Source organism: Dermochelys coriacea, chromosome 14 (genome assembly GCF_009764565.3).
Source record: "Dermochelys coriacea isolate rDerCor1 chromosome 14, rDerCor1.pri.v4, whole genome shotgun sequence".
Classification (NCBI taxonomy): Eukaryota; Metazoa; Chordata; order Testudines; family Dermochelyidae; genus Dermochelys; species Dermochelys coriacea.
In genome coordinates, this window is record NC_050081.1 from 26,514,606 (window position 1) to 26,531,738 (window position 17,133).

At 44.2% G+C, this 17,133-nt stretch overlaps 1 protein-coding gene across 3 annotated transcripts in view; it reads left to right on the forward strand.

The window, feature by feature from the left end:
* Positions 1-11,901, forward strand: part of TMEM220 (transmembrane protein 220) — a 13,132-nt gene extending 1,231 nt beyond the window's left edge. The window contains exons 2-7 of one of the 3 annotated variants that reach the window (XR_006275533.1): positions 3,436-3,465; positions 4,128-4,188; positions 6,263-6,386; positions 8,302-8,361; positions 10,721-11,138; positions 11,245-11,901. Coding sequence is in view for 2 of the 3 variants with exons in the window: in XM_038371733.2 (XP_038227661.1) it covers positions 3,436-3,465; positions 4,128-4,188; positions 6,263-6,386; positions 8,302-8,361; positions 10,721-10,853 (408 nt within the window). In the remaining variant the exon portion in view is untranslated. Of the gene's footprint in view, positions 1-3,435; positions 3,466-4,127; positions 4,189-6,262; positions 6,387-8,301; positions 8,366-10,720 lie in introns of all 3 variants that reach the window. The other 2 variants (XM_038371733.2, XM_043496464.1) reach the window with 2 other exon arrangements.
* The last annotated feature ends 5,232 nt before the right edge of the window (positions 11,902-17,133 follow it).

The window sequence follows — 17,133 nt, forward strand, 5'->3', positions numbered from 1 at the left end:
TCTGGGGGGAGGAGGGCGGATGGGGTCAGGCAGGCTGCGGGGCGGATGGGGGAAAGGGGCGGGGGGCGGCGGGTGGATGGGGTCAGGCAGGCTGGGGGGGGATGGGGAAAGGGGCTGGGGGAGGAGGGTGGATGGGGAAAGGGGCTGGGGGAGGAGGGCGGATGGGTCAGGCAGGCTGCAGGGGGGATGGGGAAAGGGGCTGGGGGAGGAGGGTGGATGGGGTCAGGCAGGCTGCGGGGCGGATGGGGAAAGGGGCTGGGGGAGGAGGGCGGATGGGGTCAGGCAGGCTGCGGGGGGGGATGGGGAAAAGGGGCTGGGGGAGGAGGGTGGATGGGGTCAGGCAGGCTGCGGGGGGGGATGGGGAAAGGGGCTGGGGGAGGAGGGTGGATGGGGTCAGGCAGGCTGCGGGGGGGATGGGGAAAGGGGCTGGGGGAGGAGGGTGGATGGGGAAAGGGGCTGGGGGAGGAGGGCGGATGGGGTCAGGCAGGCTGCAGGGGGATGGGGAAAGGGGCTGGGGGAGGAGGGTGGATGGGGTCAGGCAGGCTGCGGGGGGGAGGGGAAAGGGGCTGGGGGAGGAGGGCGGATGGGGTCAGGCAGGCTGCGGGGGGGGATGGGGAAAGGGGCTGGGGGAGGAGGGCGGATGGGGTCAGGCAGGCTGCGGGGGGGGATGGGGAAAGGGGCTGGGGGAGGAGGGTGGATGGGGTCAGGCAGGCTGCGGGGGGATGGGGAAAGGGGCTGGGGAGGAGGGTGGATGGGGTCAGTCAGGCTGCGGGGTGAATGGGGAAAGGGGCTGGTGGGAGAAGGAGGAGGAGGAGGAGGGTGGATGGCGACGCGGTCAGTCAGTCTGGGGGGGTGAATGGGGAAAGGGATAAGTCAGGCTGCAGGTGAATGGGGATGGGGGCTAGGGAGAGGGGAAATGGTGATGCAGTCAGTCAGGCTGGAGGGTGAGTAGGGAAAAGGGCTGGGGGGAGGGGGGTGAATACACTCAAAAATAAAATAATTCTACATTTGTAAGTTGCACTTTCACAATAGTATATTTCAATTCTGTAACATAATCTGGCATTTTTTTGTTTGTTTGTTTGTTTTTGCTTCGGCAACTCTGGTTGGTTTTTTCTTCCCCCTTGTGTCCCGATATTTTCTCCGTTTCATCTGGTCACCTGAGTTGTAATTGAAATCAATATATTTGAAAATGTAGACAACATCCAAAAATATTTAAATAAATGTTATTCTATTACAGGTTTTAATCACAGTGTTAACTAATGATTATTTTTTTTATTTATTTTTTTCGCTAATAATTGCAATTAATTTTTGTAATTGTTTGACATCCCGAACGATAATCCACTCCCCGTGCCAGCTCACAGGACTGGAGTTTTCATTTGCAGATTATTGTTCATGGAGTTTGGTGTGGAAATGGCTCATAGAGAAGCTTGCTGCTGTGCTTGTGTAACAGGCCAGTGTGTAAACTTCACTGTGATGTTCAGTTCTGTGAACTGCATGCTGCCTGTACTCAGAGGTCCTGTGGTTTTGGCTGTGTAATGGCAGTTGCAGTTAGTTGCTGCAGCCCATCGTGGCCAGATGTTGTGAGGAATGTCATTAAGAAGTGATGTAGTTTTCATCTGTCATAAGAGAGAACCTTTGTCATGGCTTAACCCTGCCGTCCTACACTGCCAGCTTGGGGCTGTTCATGGTGGAGTGGGGCTTCCTGAGCCCCTCAAGGGGTTTGGAGGAAGTGTAGTTTTGTCAGGGAGCAGTTCTCTTTGAGATTGTCATTCCCTTTAATTAGGTGGAGCAATTCATACGAGGAAAGTCAGATGAGAGGAAATTTATGTATATTCCAGTGATAAAATCAAAAGAAAAGAACTGTATTTTTCAAACCTGGCTATATGCAGGACTGCAGAGGGAACATAGGAAAATTGGTAATTAATAAATATTAAATAAAGAAATAATTTAATGCTGGAGAAACCTACTGTAATTACAGCATAAAATGGGGCTTGAAATAGACAAGGAAATTGTAAAGGAGGAAATCCAGTCACTGAAGAACCGTAGTCCACCACCATAGCCTGTGTGTACATAGTGCAGGTTAAATCTAGACAGACATTAAATCAGACTGTCCAGAGTGAACAAGATAGATAAGTTACTTCACTATACCTCAGCCAAGCCATAAGTAAGGCTCCATGGACTCTGTGACAAACTGGACCTAAATTTTGCATCAGATTGTGTATTAAAGCTGAGGAGCTGGGCTAGGTAACAGAGCTGTGCACAACCACAGAGTCAACGGGGAGTCCTGCTGCCTTATCTCTACCCATCCTACCCAACCTTCAGCTGATGTGAGACATGGAGAAGCACACTGGAGAGGAGCTTGTTTGCTGGATACCATAGGTGATTTGTCAAACCCCAGCTCTTCTCGACATCGAGTTGCCTTTCCCAGTTCACCAGTCAGTAGAACCAATGGGGAGCCCTTAATGTGCCAATGACTCAGCATATGGAGGGTAGAGATATGTGGCAGGATTTACTCCTGGAGGGATTCTGCATAAAAAAAATAAAAAATTCTGCACATTTTGTCAAAATAATGCAATATAATCACACCAGTTTCAATTGTTTTGGTAATTTATTTAAACTACAATACAGAAAAAAGTCACAATAACTATTCAGCATTTCCTAAACACATGAAAGTTAAGTTACAAACACTTGGTAACTAATACCCTGCATTCCAGTTATAATCCTGAGTTATAATCAGCCAGCGGGACCTGAAAAAGTATGACTCTTGGGGGAGAGTTTCCTTAGGCAAAGCTAGAAAATCTTTGATCAAAATATAATATTATGGAAAATTAAAAGTCTGCGGAAGAGGTGATGTGTTTTACAGATGGAGCAATTGAGGCACAGAGAGGGGAAGTGACTTGCTCAAGGGCACCATCACCCACTAAGTAAAGTTGGGAACAGAGGCCAGGTCTCTTTATTCGCAAGCTAGTACTGAACCCAAAGTACAATCTTCCTTGGTTGAATCCAAACTCCAGCTGGCTCAGACTGGCAGTTTTGCCCTAGTGCTAGCATTGAAAGCTGCCCCCTGCTCTTATTCTTTGGTGTTATCAAGAAGAAACTGTCACCCATAATTCTGTTTAAATTGGTGACAGTTGGCATAGTTGGGGAAAATATGCTTCCCAAAATTCTGCTCAACAAAATTTTGATTGCTGGATTCTCTATTACATGCATCCAGATGATGACAACAGCAGTGCAGGGTGCTTATGCACACATGCTGGCTCTAACCAACTCTCTTCTCCAAAATAAGATAAATCTGAATCAGGAGGATCCTTTAATACAGTACTTTTTATTCTTGACCCAGCTGGGAGGACAAATGTAGGGTTGAGAATCCTGACACCAGGTGAAAGCCTGTAAGATCTTGTCTGAGTGCTCATTCTGACCTCTTTGTTATTCCAGATAAATGACCCTGATGCAGGACTGTGGATAGTGAGTATGACTACAGACTTTCCTAGCTGCTGAAGAATCTGGAGCATTTTATAGGAGAGAATCCTAAATTTGCTCCTTTGTTGGACATCTGCCCTCTTTTCTGTTACAACTCCCTTCTGAAAGGTTTACAATGGCTCTTCTAGCTTTGGCCTGACCTGTGGCGCACAAGTTCACTACACTTGGGTGACTTCAAACCATCTGAATGGGTTCTGTAATTCTGCCTGGAGCAGGTAAAACTTGAAGCCTGCTTTGGATGAGCTTTAAATCCTCATCCTTGATTAAAATAAGCAGCTTTTTAAAATTACACCTTTTGGGAATATCATCTTCCCTCTGAATAGTGACCTAGGTGTGGGAAGGCGGTGGACAGGTTACTCAAGTTTGATTACCTGCATGGCACTTCCAGGGTTTTTTATTCCACTTTGCTTACCCCATCCCTTACCATCTTTGTCTAGGGCAGACACCAACTATCTCTTCTCTTCCTTCCCTGGGGCTCATACCTCCTGACCTGAGTACTTCTGGGCTCCACATCACCTCTCTGTATTGTAATCACTCCAGATCACCTGCTCTCCTGCATTGTGTAAATGAGCTGGATGGGATGTGGCTGCTTCTCTGTGCTCTGCCTTCTCATGCTACAGAGTGGACTTGCAATATCTCACTAACAGGTGGTCTACATTGTACCTGCTGTCCTTACGCTGCTTGTTGGCCTTAATCCGTCAATTACAGGTATGATATTGGCATTCTAAATGGACTCACTCATCAGATCTTCACCCAAAGAGATTGGTTTTCATTTTTTGTCATGGTAGGATGCAAACCCAGGGCTGCATGGAAATGTGCTCAGCTGTCCATGACTGCAGGTAGTAAGGTGCCCATTCCCAGGAGAGATGGTGACTGCTTTCCTGTTTGCAGGTAGATGTCCTGGAAATGGATTTAGTCCATTGTCTCTGCCTAAATTCCTCGTCCTGAGACATCCTTATTACTGCACCTATGCCGCAACAGTCTGGTTCTAGTACTAAATGGTGATCTGTTGGGTTGAGCATGAGACTCCAAACCAGAAACTTCCATGTTCTAGTCTTTGGCTCTGCCACTCCCATTGGCAAGTCACTGAACTTTGCTCTCTGTTTCCCAATCTGTAATATTGGGATAATTCTTACCTGTGTCCTAGGAGGGCTGAGAGTTAATGTCTGTACAGTGTTCTGAAGAGATAAAGGTATAACTACCAAATACTGTGATTACAACACAAGGTGCACATACAGCAGTGTAGTATTCTTAGTGATTATAATATGGCATGTTAGGAGTTCTAAGATTGTATAGTCACTGTGGAATGTTATCTGCTGGCTGAGACTGATGCGGCTGTATTTACAAGGACCCTGTCAGGCCAAGTTTGGCCCAGAAAATAAAAGTAAGATTTATACAATCTAAGATCACTAGAAGTATTTCCTTGATTTTTTTTCTCTCATTGGAAAGAATTTTGAGAAATTGTTTTCTATATGCTAAATGACAACCATATATGCTGAATGAATTTTATTGTGGATTAAGGAAAATCCCAACAAAAACGAAGTAAAGTCTCCATGAGAGAACACAGTGTCTCTTCTGTAACACGCTGCATCAACTCTGCCTCCTAAAATGCTGGCTTTGTTAAATAAAAGTGTACCAGTCACTGCTCATAAATAAACCTTGCTCTGCAGCATTTGCAACCTCAACATTGCAGTATTTTGCTAGCTCATGAGAACCTGAAAGTGAAACTGAAAGTCTATTTTCAATGCCCCAATTGAGATAAATGCCCAAAGTAAACAAACAGGAGTGTTGGAAAGGGAAATAATTTTTCCAGATTCTTTTGGTTTAGATAGCCTAAAGTTTATTTTCAGCATACTTGTATATTTTAAGGACATCTGTTTTTCCTAATTATTTTAATTTTGATATTGCCAAATCAATAAGAAGTATTTCACATTAGGACTGTGAAAGGCCCTGAGCTGCAGCCAGTTCAACAGAACCATCAGCCTGCTATGTAGACCTGTTGCAAAGGAAAAAAAGCATACACAGCTCTTTTCTATATTGGGAGCCTATAATGATCAGCTCTTGCTTGGAGCTCTCCATCCACTGGAGGGTTCAGCCCTGAAAAGATTTTGTTTGTTAAGCCTTCTCGTTTTCCATTTGTTGACTTGTCATTATGGAGGTCAGCCAGAGAACCATTTGTTATTCGCTTACCTCTGCCTCCCATAGCCCTCCAACATGGACCTGTAAGCCACAAGAGCCTGTGTTCGGGCCCCTTCTAATCTTTCCTGGAATATTTTGAGGCAGGGACAGTTCATGCCCTAAAATTATGGGGAGCACCCTTATGTCACTGCCAAGAGCCTAACAGTGGGCATAGGGTGTCAGGAAGTCATGCTCCTTGCTATATAGAGGCTTCAGTTTGTAATTCTCCCTGGCCTTTTATGAAGCCATTGAACAGTGGAGCATGTTTCTGTTTCCTAGGGAGGATCTGTGATAGTCTTCATAGCTGTGGTGCTGCCAAGGAGTTGTTTCCCAGGAATTCAGAATCTGAAATCCACCCAGAGCTTGCATTTGTCAACAGTATTTCCAGATCAGAATTCCTTCGCCATTCCAAACACCTGGATACATAAAAGAGCAAGTCCTACCTAGTATTGCTGCAGACACTCCTGCATCCCTCCTTCCTTGTGCATGTATGTTTGTGGAAGGGTCCATTTTCATGCAGCTTCTTTACAGTCTGGAAGACTTGGGATGTACTTCATGTAGTATGTTCATACGCATTTAGTAGCTCCAGTCTGTTCTTCCCCAGATAATGTCATCTGGAGGAGCCTGTCAGATCTGCATTCTGCTGCTTGTTTAGTTGGGACCGTTGCCTTGGGGTGCTCTTTGTTCGCTTATGCAAAAAGTAACATCTTGCACGAAGAGGAAGGAAGGTGAGTAATGCATCTGTTCTGTCCTAATCCATACAGCCCATGCATGAAGCAGATTATCCCTCTGGCAGCTCACTCCCAGGCAGACCAAGCTTCAGTTCTCGATTGCTACAGTGAGTGGGTTGGCCCTAAAAAGAAGGGAGTCAGGCTAGTAAGGAACTCAGCCTGGGTGTTGCTAGTCCAGCAGTATGTTGGACAAACCGTTGACGAAGGAGCCAGTGAGCACAGGTTGCAGGCTGAATCCCCTGTTCTCTTTGCTTTGGTCAGTCACGGATGGGGTAGGGGTCGGTGTCGGTACTGGCTTTCAAAACTCACAAGACTGGCACTGTGCACCTTGGAAGCCCCCTGTGTTCTGATTGCAAAGCTTTAGAGGCAGGAATTGGGTAAGTTTTCAGAATTGTGTTCAGGGTGGATTGATGTAAATAAAGTGATTTAAATCATCAGTTTTAATAAACTTTTACATTTGCACTTCAGCTATTTTCTGAAGAGAGGTGCACTCTCATTGGTTGATATAACCATTACAATGTGTTTGGTTTACAACTAAATAGAGCCTTTACACTAGATTTGGTACATCTCTTTGCTACCTGAGAGGGTGCACTATAACTATATACATTTATGTAAACAGTTATATAGCTTAATATTTTCAAATTCTTATTAACCATACATTTTAGTATGTCAGAAAAGGGCAGATGATATATTGCTTATTCACTAGATAGTTAAACAAATCATGAGCAAAAAGTTAACTTCATTAGGATGGTAACTGGCATTTAATTAAACACGCACAACTGCATATACAATTTATTTTTTGGTTAAAACAAACTTAAAAGTTTTGGATAAATAAAATTCCCATATCAAAACATGTTTCACATTCACAACTAAATAATTTATTAAAGGGATTAACTGTGGTCTGAATTAAATGGATTATTTCAGGAAAGATTTACACAAACATATTTGAAAAGTGACTGGAGCTTAAATTCCTACTCTCATCTAAGTCTCTTGAAAGTGAGAGAGTCTCCTAAATTACTTAGGCTGAACTATTGTACCATATTTATAAAGCTTGACCTCAAAAGTTAGACTTGGGCAAAACATCTTTCTCTATATAGAAAAGCAGCCTTTAATTCATAGAGGCTAATGGATTCAGTATATTTACTGTTTATGTAAATGTTCAAAGATACAAGTAGTTTAGGCCTTAACATATTTTGTATTAAATTCAGATTTCATTTTAAACTGGTTTATTTTTAAGAAAAAATTATAATTTAAATAACAAAATAGAAAACATTAAAAAAAAGGAAAAAAATCAATTTTTATCCCCCAAATTTTGTTTGGATGGTACCATGTACCTACTTGTCTGGGCTGGAATACTGTCAAGCTGTTGGAGACTTGATGGCACAATCCCCACTACTGCCAAGCCTGGGGGAAAGGGGGTTGAAAGTGAAGGAGGCAAACTCCCACTAGGCAGAGACTCAGATATTCCTTTTTGTTTAAGTAAGCAAGGTGCTTGCTTGTGTACAAGGTAAGAGATCGTGTCTTATGTTGCTGTTTAAATGGACACCCTGAGGTGTAGTTTACAGGTTTATCTGTAGTTCTGTAAAAATTTTGGTTCAACGGCCATGGTGTGAGTTTGTACATATTCAGCTGTCATATCATTATATTTAGTATTAAGAGGAGTCTAATAGAAAATGGAAGCAGAAATCTGTGCAGATTCTGTAAATTGGTTGTGTGCATGTGGAGTAGAAATTCCATTCAGATTTCTGTTAGCTCAGATCCTGCTTTAATAGTAAATCTAATTCCTCTTAGGGGGAGCTTGCACGCCTACTCTTTACTTTTGCAGAGAATTTGTCCTTTGTGTAAGCAAATACGTGTGCACATTGTATTCTGATTTTTTTTATTTTTTCATGTGTGTGTTTATTTTGTATAGGGAGTTGTTTGGTCTGGTGATTATTACAATATGGATGAATCTTTGCCGCAATTCAGCAAAGTAAGTCTTTAATCCATTTGTACATTCATGGTTCGTGATAGGGTATATACTACAGGGCTGGCTGCAGCTAGCCGTTTCCTATCCATAGGTGATTTTGGCTATGTGCTGCCTTGCTGCATATTATTGTCTAAATTCTGCTCAGACTTGGGCACAGCACCATGTTCGTTTGGGTTTCTGGAAGGTCAAGGTCTGCTGGTCATAAGCAGCATAAAGCAAAAGGGAAAAAGGGTGAGGCAAGCCTTGTCCAGAGGACAACTTGAAGCAAATCTGATGCTCCTCCTGCAGAGTCTGAAGGTGGGGATGTTTCTTAATAAAAAGAGACTATCTCTTGTATAGAGGTAGCATAGTGTTATAGTGGATGCAGGCAGTAACTGCAAAAACCAAGGTGGCAAAAGCACTTCCATTAGAACACTAGTAATGGGGCATAACGTATGTAAGAAAGGACCCTAATGAGGAGTGGGCCGACTCCGCTGCCATTAGCATAAGCAGATTCTCTGCAGTCGTCGAAGGAGGAGAGGGAGACAGAGCCTGGAACCTGGGAGGGAGGTGACAAAATTGTGCTGGGCATTAAACCAGCATCAAAGCAAAGACCTCAGCATTTGGAAAAACTGCACCAGCTCTGACTGTAAGATGGGATTGGAAAATGAACAGCTGTTCAATGAGCATTGCTAGGATCCAGAGCAGTCTGCAACATGCTGCAGCTGCTGCTCCTTCTCTGAGCACCCCAAGGGCAGTATTTGTACCCAAGAGCAGTGACTCTCAATCTTTCCAGACTACAGCACCCCTTTCAGGAGCCTGATTTGTCAGGTGTACCCCAAGTTTCACCTCACTTAAAAACTATTTGTTTACAAAATCAGCCATAAAAGTACAAAAGTGTCACAGCACAGTAGTACTGAAAAATTTATTACTTTCTCCTTTTTATCATATAATTATAAATCAATTGAAATATTGTACTTACATTTCAGTGTATAGTATATAGAGCAGTATAAACACATCATTGTACGAAATTTTAGTTTGTACTGACTTTGCTAGTGCTTTTTATGTAGTCTGTGGTAAAATTAGGCAAATATCTAGATGCGTTGATGTACCCCCGACAGACCTCTGCCTACCCCCAGGTATACATGTATCCTTGGTTGAGAACCACTGCCCTAAAAAGAGTGGTGTGTGATGCCCAGTAGGGGCTCTGTCCCACTAATAGTGCTCTCGTCCACCAGAAAGCCTTAAGAGCTAGGGCTGTTCCATTAGAACGAAAGAGAGAAGATCCAGGAACCCTGCAGAGATGTTATCTTTAAAGAGCAGTACCTGCATGCCATGCACTGCAAGGAAACAGTTTCTGTAATAGGCCAGGAGCCAGTGTTTAGAGGAAAGTAGCAATAGAGACTATCCATCTGCTTCGTTATTTGTCTAGAGAAGGGTTAAATGGCACAGTGTGTTACCACATAAGCTTTTCTGGTGAGCTAAAATCAAATCCAGACCCAGCATAAGTGTGGTGGTCTCTATCCACACCACAAAATCTCAGCGCAGTTCCTCAAATCAAGGAAGGCCCAGACCTAGCGTAGTAAAGGGTGCAAAGAGTATGCCTGCCAGTAGGGCGTGCCATTAGAACTCACTTTAAGGACTAAAATATGCCCTCATTTCAAAAAGAAACAAACACAAAAATACTCTTAACTCAGTCTTTGTTCCTTGTGGTCGTCACTTCCGCCGTCAGTAAAGATGCAGCAATGGAGGTGCACCATGTGTGTGTGCCTCATTTACACCAGGTCACTAAGAATTACATTTTGGTATGTTCCCAGTGAAAATAAAGTCTGGGGAATCTGCATGTGGAAGCTGAAAAAAAGTAGTACTCCCAAACTATCAGTCTAGGGAAATCTGGCTGCTTTCTGCTCCTGGGTTGAAGTCCCGGCCTTTCTGCCTCCCATTGCTCTGACACTGCCTAGATTCTAACTTGCTGAACCGGGGTCTATCTCTGTGCTGCTGCTGCAGGAAGGGAGTCTTTGGTGTCCATCACTGAAAGTTGAGGGGGATGTAGCCACATGAACTTAGGGGAGTTGAGCAGCTCTTCAGTGCAGGTTGGAAAGGAGCAGAGAAGGGGAACAAGTGGGCAGGCTCCCGGACCCGTGCTGCTGCCTGTTCCTTTCTCCTGTCATAGTAAAGGCAGGGTTTGGGAGCAGGCGCTTCAGAGAAGCCACGTATAGCAGCAGCGGCCAGGGAGATTTTGTGGCACGCTGATTGCAGCTCATCAGCACTGCTTTTCTCCAGGCTCCTCAGTCTGATGAGGAGTCTCACCCCAAACCCAGACACCTCAGTTGCTAGCTGGGTTTGATTTGAAATAACACCACTGTCTTTTGTTTTTTTCCAGAAATCCCCTGGGTGGAATTCGTCTGATGGTCGCAATTTCTCTCTCACTCTTCCCCTTTGTAACATGGCTTTACATTTACATGAACTCAGAGATGCGATCATCCTGGCCAACTCACTGCAAAACTGTGATTTAACCAGGCAGGAACAAACACACACAATAAATATTCAAACAGCTATTTGCCTTCAGCTTTCGGTTTTCAGTTGAAAACTGGTATCAGAACAACAGGAACTGCAACTATGGACCAAGAGCACATTGCTGCCTCAAACAGCGCAGTTTGAGATTTGTTATCATCATTATCCATCCATCTCCTCTTTCCATGGACCAACCTGTGGATTTCAAACTGTGTCCTTCATGTAGTGATGACACCACAGCCCCTGTATCACTGTCTCCTCCAGGAGCTGGGGCAGACTAGATCCCGGTAAATATGTGCCCTTAGTGTGGATGAACAATTGTACAGCAGCATCTGCTAGGAACTCCTAGAAAGGACAGAAGCATTCAAATGTGATCCTCTCCTCCTCCCTCAGGGCCTGCAGATGAGCAGCCAGACTCTTATGGGCAGCAATATCAATGGCTGCTGGGAGGCCTGAAACAACTAGCGGGGTAGCTGTTCTGTCTGTTTAGTCAATGAGAAGAGCTCAGTCTCTGCCATACCTAGGCTGAAAATGGACAAGGAATTCAGAAGGTTTTTGGAGAACTGCAGAGTTGCTTCTCAGCTGAATCACAAATTTCTTAGAAATCTTCTCCACAAAGTATTAAAGGTGTCAAATATGGCTGTTGTGATCTTTATTACTGACTGACGGGCCAGGGAAGACATGGGACTATGGGAAGGATTGACAGGTACTATGGTCCAGTGGCTAGGACACCAGCCTCATAGTCAGAGGCCTGCATTCTATTCCCAACTCCACTACTGACCTCCGGTGTGACCTAAACCAAGTCATTACACCAAGCTGTTGTTTTATTTCCCTTCCTACCCTTTGTCTGCTTTGTCTGTTATGGAGGCACCAATTGCAGTTTCATAGTTAAGGTTAAGTTTGGTTTTGATTTAAAACAAGGGATTCAGCCTCTGTGTATGACAAATACAGTATGTCCTCTTCAAGCTTAATCATTTGCCCTTTGAAAACAGAATGAATTTTCTAAGTAATTATGTTAGTTAAAATTAAATGGGTATTTTTAGAAATTTAGCATCTTATGTCAAGACTTTTTTTGTCCCTATTGATGTTGTTAATAGAATAACACAGACTCTTTGTGCATGAGATTTTAAGGAGGTTGACTACATTTGCAGTAATATTTTAAGGGTATTGGCCACTTTTTGTTGTTCATAATTGGAAGTTCACCAGCGCTGATAAATGTTCTACAGCAAATTCCATGAAGTCCTATTGTCTCATATTGTTTTCAATGGGACTGAGGCCAGAAGCTGCCCTCAGGAAATATGGCACTGCTACTGCTCCTCACAGCTTTCCTCTCTGCCTCTCAAAAGCCTGCATACCATCTTCCCTGAGCTCTGTTTTGATTCTTTCTCACTGGGAACAATGGGAGGCAGTCACCATTTTGAAAGAGGGCATCCTAACTGAGGGCAATGTTTGCCCTCAGTCCTACTGAGGATAATGGAAGATGATGGCTATTTTGAAAAAAGGGCAACTTTTTGTGAGTTTCCCTGAAGGACAAGACTTCAGATCTCACTCTCTACTGACAAACGTTCAGCTGTGAAAAATAATAGCAAAGAATGATCATTAATCCAAAATATTTCGTTTGAGGGGCAGTGTCAAGGTTCCATCCCCACTCTGAACTCTGGGGTACAGATCTGGGGACCTGCATGAAAGGACCTCCTAAGCTTATTTCTACCAACTTAGGTTAAAAACTTCCCCAAGGCACAAAATCTTTGCCCTTGGACTAGGGTATGCTGCCACCACCAAGCGCTTTAAAAAAGAACCAAGGAAAAGGACCCTTTGGAGTTCCTCTTCCCTCAGCAATCCCCCCAAACCCTTACACCCCCTTTCCTGGGGAGGCTTGAGAATAAACAAGTTGAGCACAGGCCAGCTTTGGTTTCTTAAGATTCTAAAAACCCAGTCAGATCCTTAAAAAACCAGAACTTTATTAGAAGAACAAAAAAAAAGATAAAAAAAATACTCTGTAAGATTAGAATGGAAGATAATCTCACAGGCAGTCAGATTCAAAACATAGAGAATCCCTCTAGGCAAAACCTTAAGTTACAAAAAGACACAAAAACAGAATACACATTCCCTCCAGCACAGTGAATTTACAAGCCAAAACAAAGAAAACCTAATGCATTTTCTAGCTAGATTACTTACTAACTTTACAGGAGTTGGAGGGCTTGCATCCTTGATCTGTTCCCAGCAAAGGTATCACACAGACAAAAGCCTTTTCCCCCCCGTTCCAGATTTGAAAGTATCTTGTCTCCTCATTGGTCATTTTGGATCAGGTGCCAGCGAGGTTACCTTAGCTTCTTAACCCTTTACAGGTGAAAGGATTTTGCCTCTGGCCAGGAGGGATTTTATAGCACTGTATACAGAAAGGTGGTTACCCTTCCCTTTATATTTATGACAGGCAGTCTCGTCTCTTCTCTTCTCTGCAGCTCACTTTGCTGTGCATTTGCTCCCCTCCTTTAATTTTGGAGCTGTCTGCAAATTTGAGCATAGCTTAGTTTTCAGTAAATAGTCACTCAACAAAGGAGGACACAAGTCAGTTGTATCGAGGTTGTGGGGAGGGGGTAGATACTTTTTAGTTGGTCACGAAGCCCTAAGAGGGTCCTGATTTTAACTACACTTAGCAGGAAGAGTCACTGTCTGAAGACTGACATTCTGTCCTGGCTCTGGTACAGCTCCCCCTGCTGGATGCTCACTGGGTTGCTGTTTGGGTCCTAATGGGGAACCATGTGCTCTTAAGCTTCCCTTGCTCTGGGAAGAATCCAGCAAGGTTTGTCTCAGTCTTTGGCCCCTCAGGCATGCTTATTGGGCCCAGACTCTACCTATTGCCCCTTTAGATAAGTGGACCTAGTGGTCCAGCTGGCCCAGCCCCATATCCTGGCTGATTCTGACCCCACAAGACACACTGATAACCTCAGTAAACCTTTTTCCAGTGCTGCAACCTTGTGGGCAGTCTGGCTTATGGTTTCTCTCTCCAGAGCTATGTGATAATTGATGCGCATAACACACAGGCTTTGCAAAAGTTTAACACAATTACTCTTTAGATATCCCAAGATTTAGACAAAAAGATTTAGACAAAAACAATAAAACACTTCTATGCCCTTGTCATCGCAGGGTCTGGTCTCTGTCCCAGCCTGTAACAGGTCCCCTGGGAGTGACTCCTTTAGTGGGCTGGGCCCCAAGGATGCATGCAGTGCACAGGCTTTGTGGGTTCCAAGACTGGGCTGTTGGCACCGGCAATCCCTGTCTCTCCGTGACTCCCTGTAGCGAATCCAGCCCAGTCAGACTGATGTGGGAGACTTGTACTGTCCCCTTCATGGTGCTGGGCTCTCAGTGAGTATTACAGTGACACAGGCAACCTTTGCAAAACAAGGTACCATTTATTAGTCACCGGGCTCCAGAATCTGAAAATCCTTAAATCTGCACAGAGAAATGCAGGTTAAAGCATAGTCCATACTAGTTATCCCAGAGCTCAGCTGTTGTGAACCCATGTTCAAGCTCTCATGCACTTTCTCTCACCTTCGTAGTTTCCAGGTATCTATCCCTTCCTCCAGAAACCAACGCTTTATCCCCCTGCCTCACAGTCCTTTGATCTTGAGCTGGGGTCTTTGCTCAGTTTCCCTGCTGAGCGGGTTGTTGGTTGCTAGGTGTCAATTTGCTGGGGATTGGGTTTGGCATAGGCTTCTCAGATTTTCCAGTCCTTTTTAGTGATCCATTCAGGCTCGTACAGCTGTGACATCCTACAAGGGTGCTTCCATGTGCATAGAGAATAGTCAAGGTTTAATGACCCTTCATTGTAAGTCCTTGGAATTTCAGTCCAAGATGAAGGTAAAAGGTCAGCAGAGAAGGCAGAGTAGCCTCATAATCAAAATGGCATTTAACTATATGGAGAGTTTATAATATCAAATGGGAATTTGTAAATTGTATATAGACACAATCCCCTAATTGTCACAGCTTCATTGAAAAAGGAGCTCTGCATAGCTCAGTGGGTATATCTATGCTGCAATTAGACACCTGCAGCTGGCCTATGTCAGCTGACATGCTCTGGCTGTTTAATTGCAGGGTAGACATTTGGGCTTGGGCTGAAGCTTGGGCTATAGGACCCTGGGAGCAGGAGGGTTCTAGGTCTCAGGCTCCAGTCCGAGCCTGAATGTCTACACCTCAATTAAAGAGCCCATAAGCCTGAGTCAGCTGACAGGGGTGAGCCATGTGTTTTTAAGTGCAGTATATTCATACCCAGTGTAAGAACCATTGGCTTAGCTCAGAATTTTGTTAGGCTTATAAACGTGCTTATTGACCAACTTCTGATCTTGCATATGCCAGTGTAAATGTGGAGTAAATGCAGCAAGATCCAGATTTATTCCAGTTTTACACCAGGATAAGCTGGTGAGAATCTGGCCCATTTTCCTCTTCCCCAGTCGTATTGAGGAAACTCTAATGGGACTCTGACGTGCAGTAACATGCATCCTGCACCAAGGAGGGTGAGTTTGTACTCCCTCCACTTTCTCTGGCACCTGCCAAGATACCCGTTATCTCACAGTGACACAAGAAGAGCAGGCTCCCTTACAAGATCAGAGATCTTTCCATGCAGGAACTGTGGAAGCTCCCTAGAAATGGGGGAGGGCACATTGGTGCCTGAACCATGGCCCTGCCCTTGCATCATCCCTTCCTCTCCAAGGCCCTGCCCCCGCTTGCTCCTCTCCTCCCCCTCCAACCAGACCAACTTCTTGTTTCCCTGCGCTACTTCCTATGGGCTCCTGCTGGTGCTGCTCCATCATCACTTGGACCTGGCTCTCAGACTTGTGGTCAGACAGCCCTTCCTCCTGGGGCAGTGGTTTGCCTTTTCTCTCTGCTGCCGGTCACAGGCTCGGCTGAGGACTCAACTCCCTGGGAGGGACATCTGTCTCCTTCTCTGGTCTAGCCCCAACTGAGCTACAGGGCCCTGCTCTTATACTTCCTGTGAGCGAGGGGGGGTTAGCTGTGCCCACCAAGGGAAGTTAACCCCCTCTGTACCGGAGGGAGGCCATTCTGCCTCACTACAGACCTTGTCAAAGGCTTTCTGAAAATACAAGTACACTATATGAACTGAATCACCCTTTCCTCATGTTTTTTATACACTAAAATAATGCTAATAGATTGGTGAGGCACGATTTTCTTTTATAAAAACCCATATTGACTCTTCTCTAATATAGTGTGTTCATTTATGTGTCTGATAATTCTGTTCTTTACTATAATTTCAACGAATCTGACTGGCACTGAAGTTAGGTTTACCAGCTTGTAATTGCCAGGACCACCTCTGAAGCATTTCTTAAAAATTGCCATTACATTAGCTTTCCTCCAGTCATCGGGTAGAGAGGCTAATTTAAGCAATAGGTTACATTACCACACTTACAAAAATGTAGGGCTTGAAGGGACTTTGAGAGGTCATCTAGTTCAGCCCTCTGCACTGAGGCAGGACCAAGTCTACCTAGACCATTTTTGACAGATGTTTATTTAACCTGTTCTTAAAAGCCTCTAATGATGAGGATTTCACAACCTCCCTTGGAAACCTATTCCAGTGCTTAACTATCCTTATGGTTAGAAAGTTGCTCCCCGAGTATCTTACTTAGCTCTCCCTTGCTGCACATTAATCTGATTCACAGAAATCTATTTATAACATACCTTTATAACAGCCCTTAACATATGCCAACATATGATATGCCAACAGAATCTGTCATAATTTTAAGTGTTATCTTTGCAGTTCATGTAAAATTAAACTTACGCTAAACTCAAAAAAATGCTAAATAATTCCGTTAATTAGGCTCTAAGTGGCACATAATACATACATGGCTATTTTTTTTCTTTAAAAGAAGAAGTGGGGGGGGACTAGGCTCTAACTTCTTACAGGCACTGTATGGTTTACTGAAGAGCTCCTCCCAATATGTCGTCACAGAACGATACATGCTGGGATTTCAGCAAAGTGTCAAAACTTTAGTCTACATTTAAAAAAAAAAAAAAGCGAGGTTAAAACTACTACTGTGCTACTCCTTTAGTCTGGGCAAGGTGGAGGTCACTAGAGGGGGAGACAAGTCATAGCCCCTATTCACAAAGCATTATTCCATCCACAGCTAGCTCAGACAGAAAAGAACCAGATATACTATTGCTAGACTAGTGGTTGCCAAACTTTTTATTTAGTCGACCCACCAACTCCATTTTGTCTTTTTTTAAAATGACCCACCATTACATATATGTCCTCTCTCCTCCAGCCCT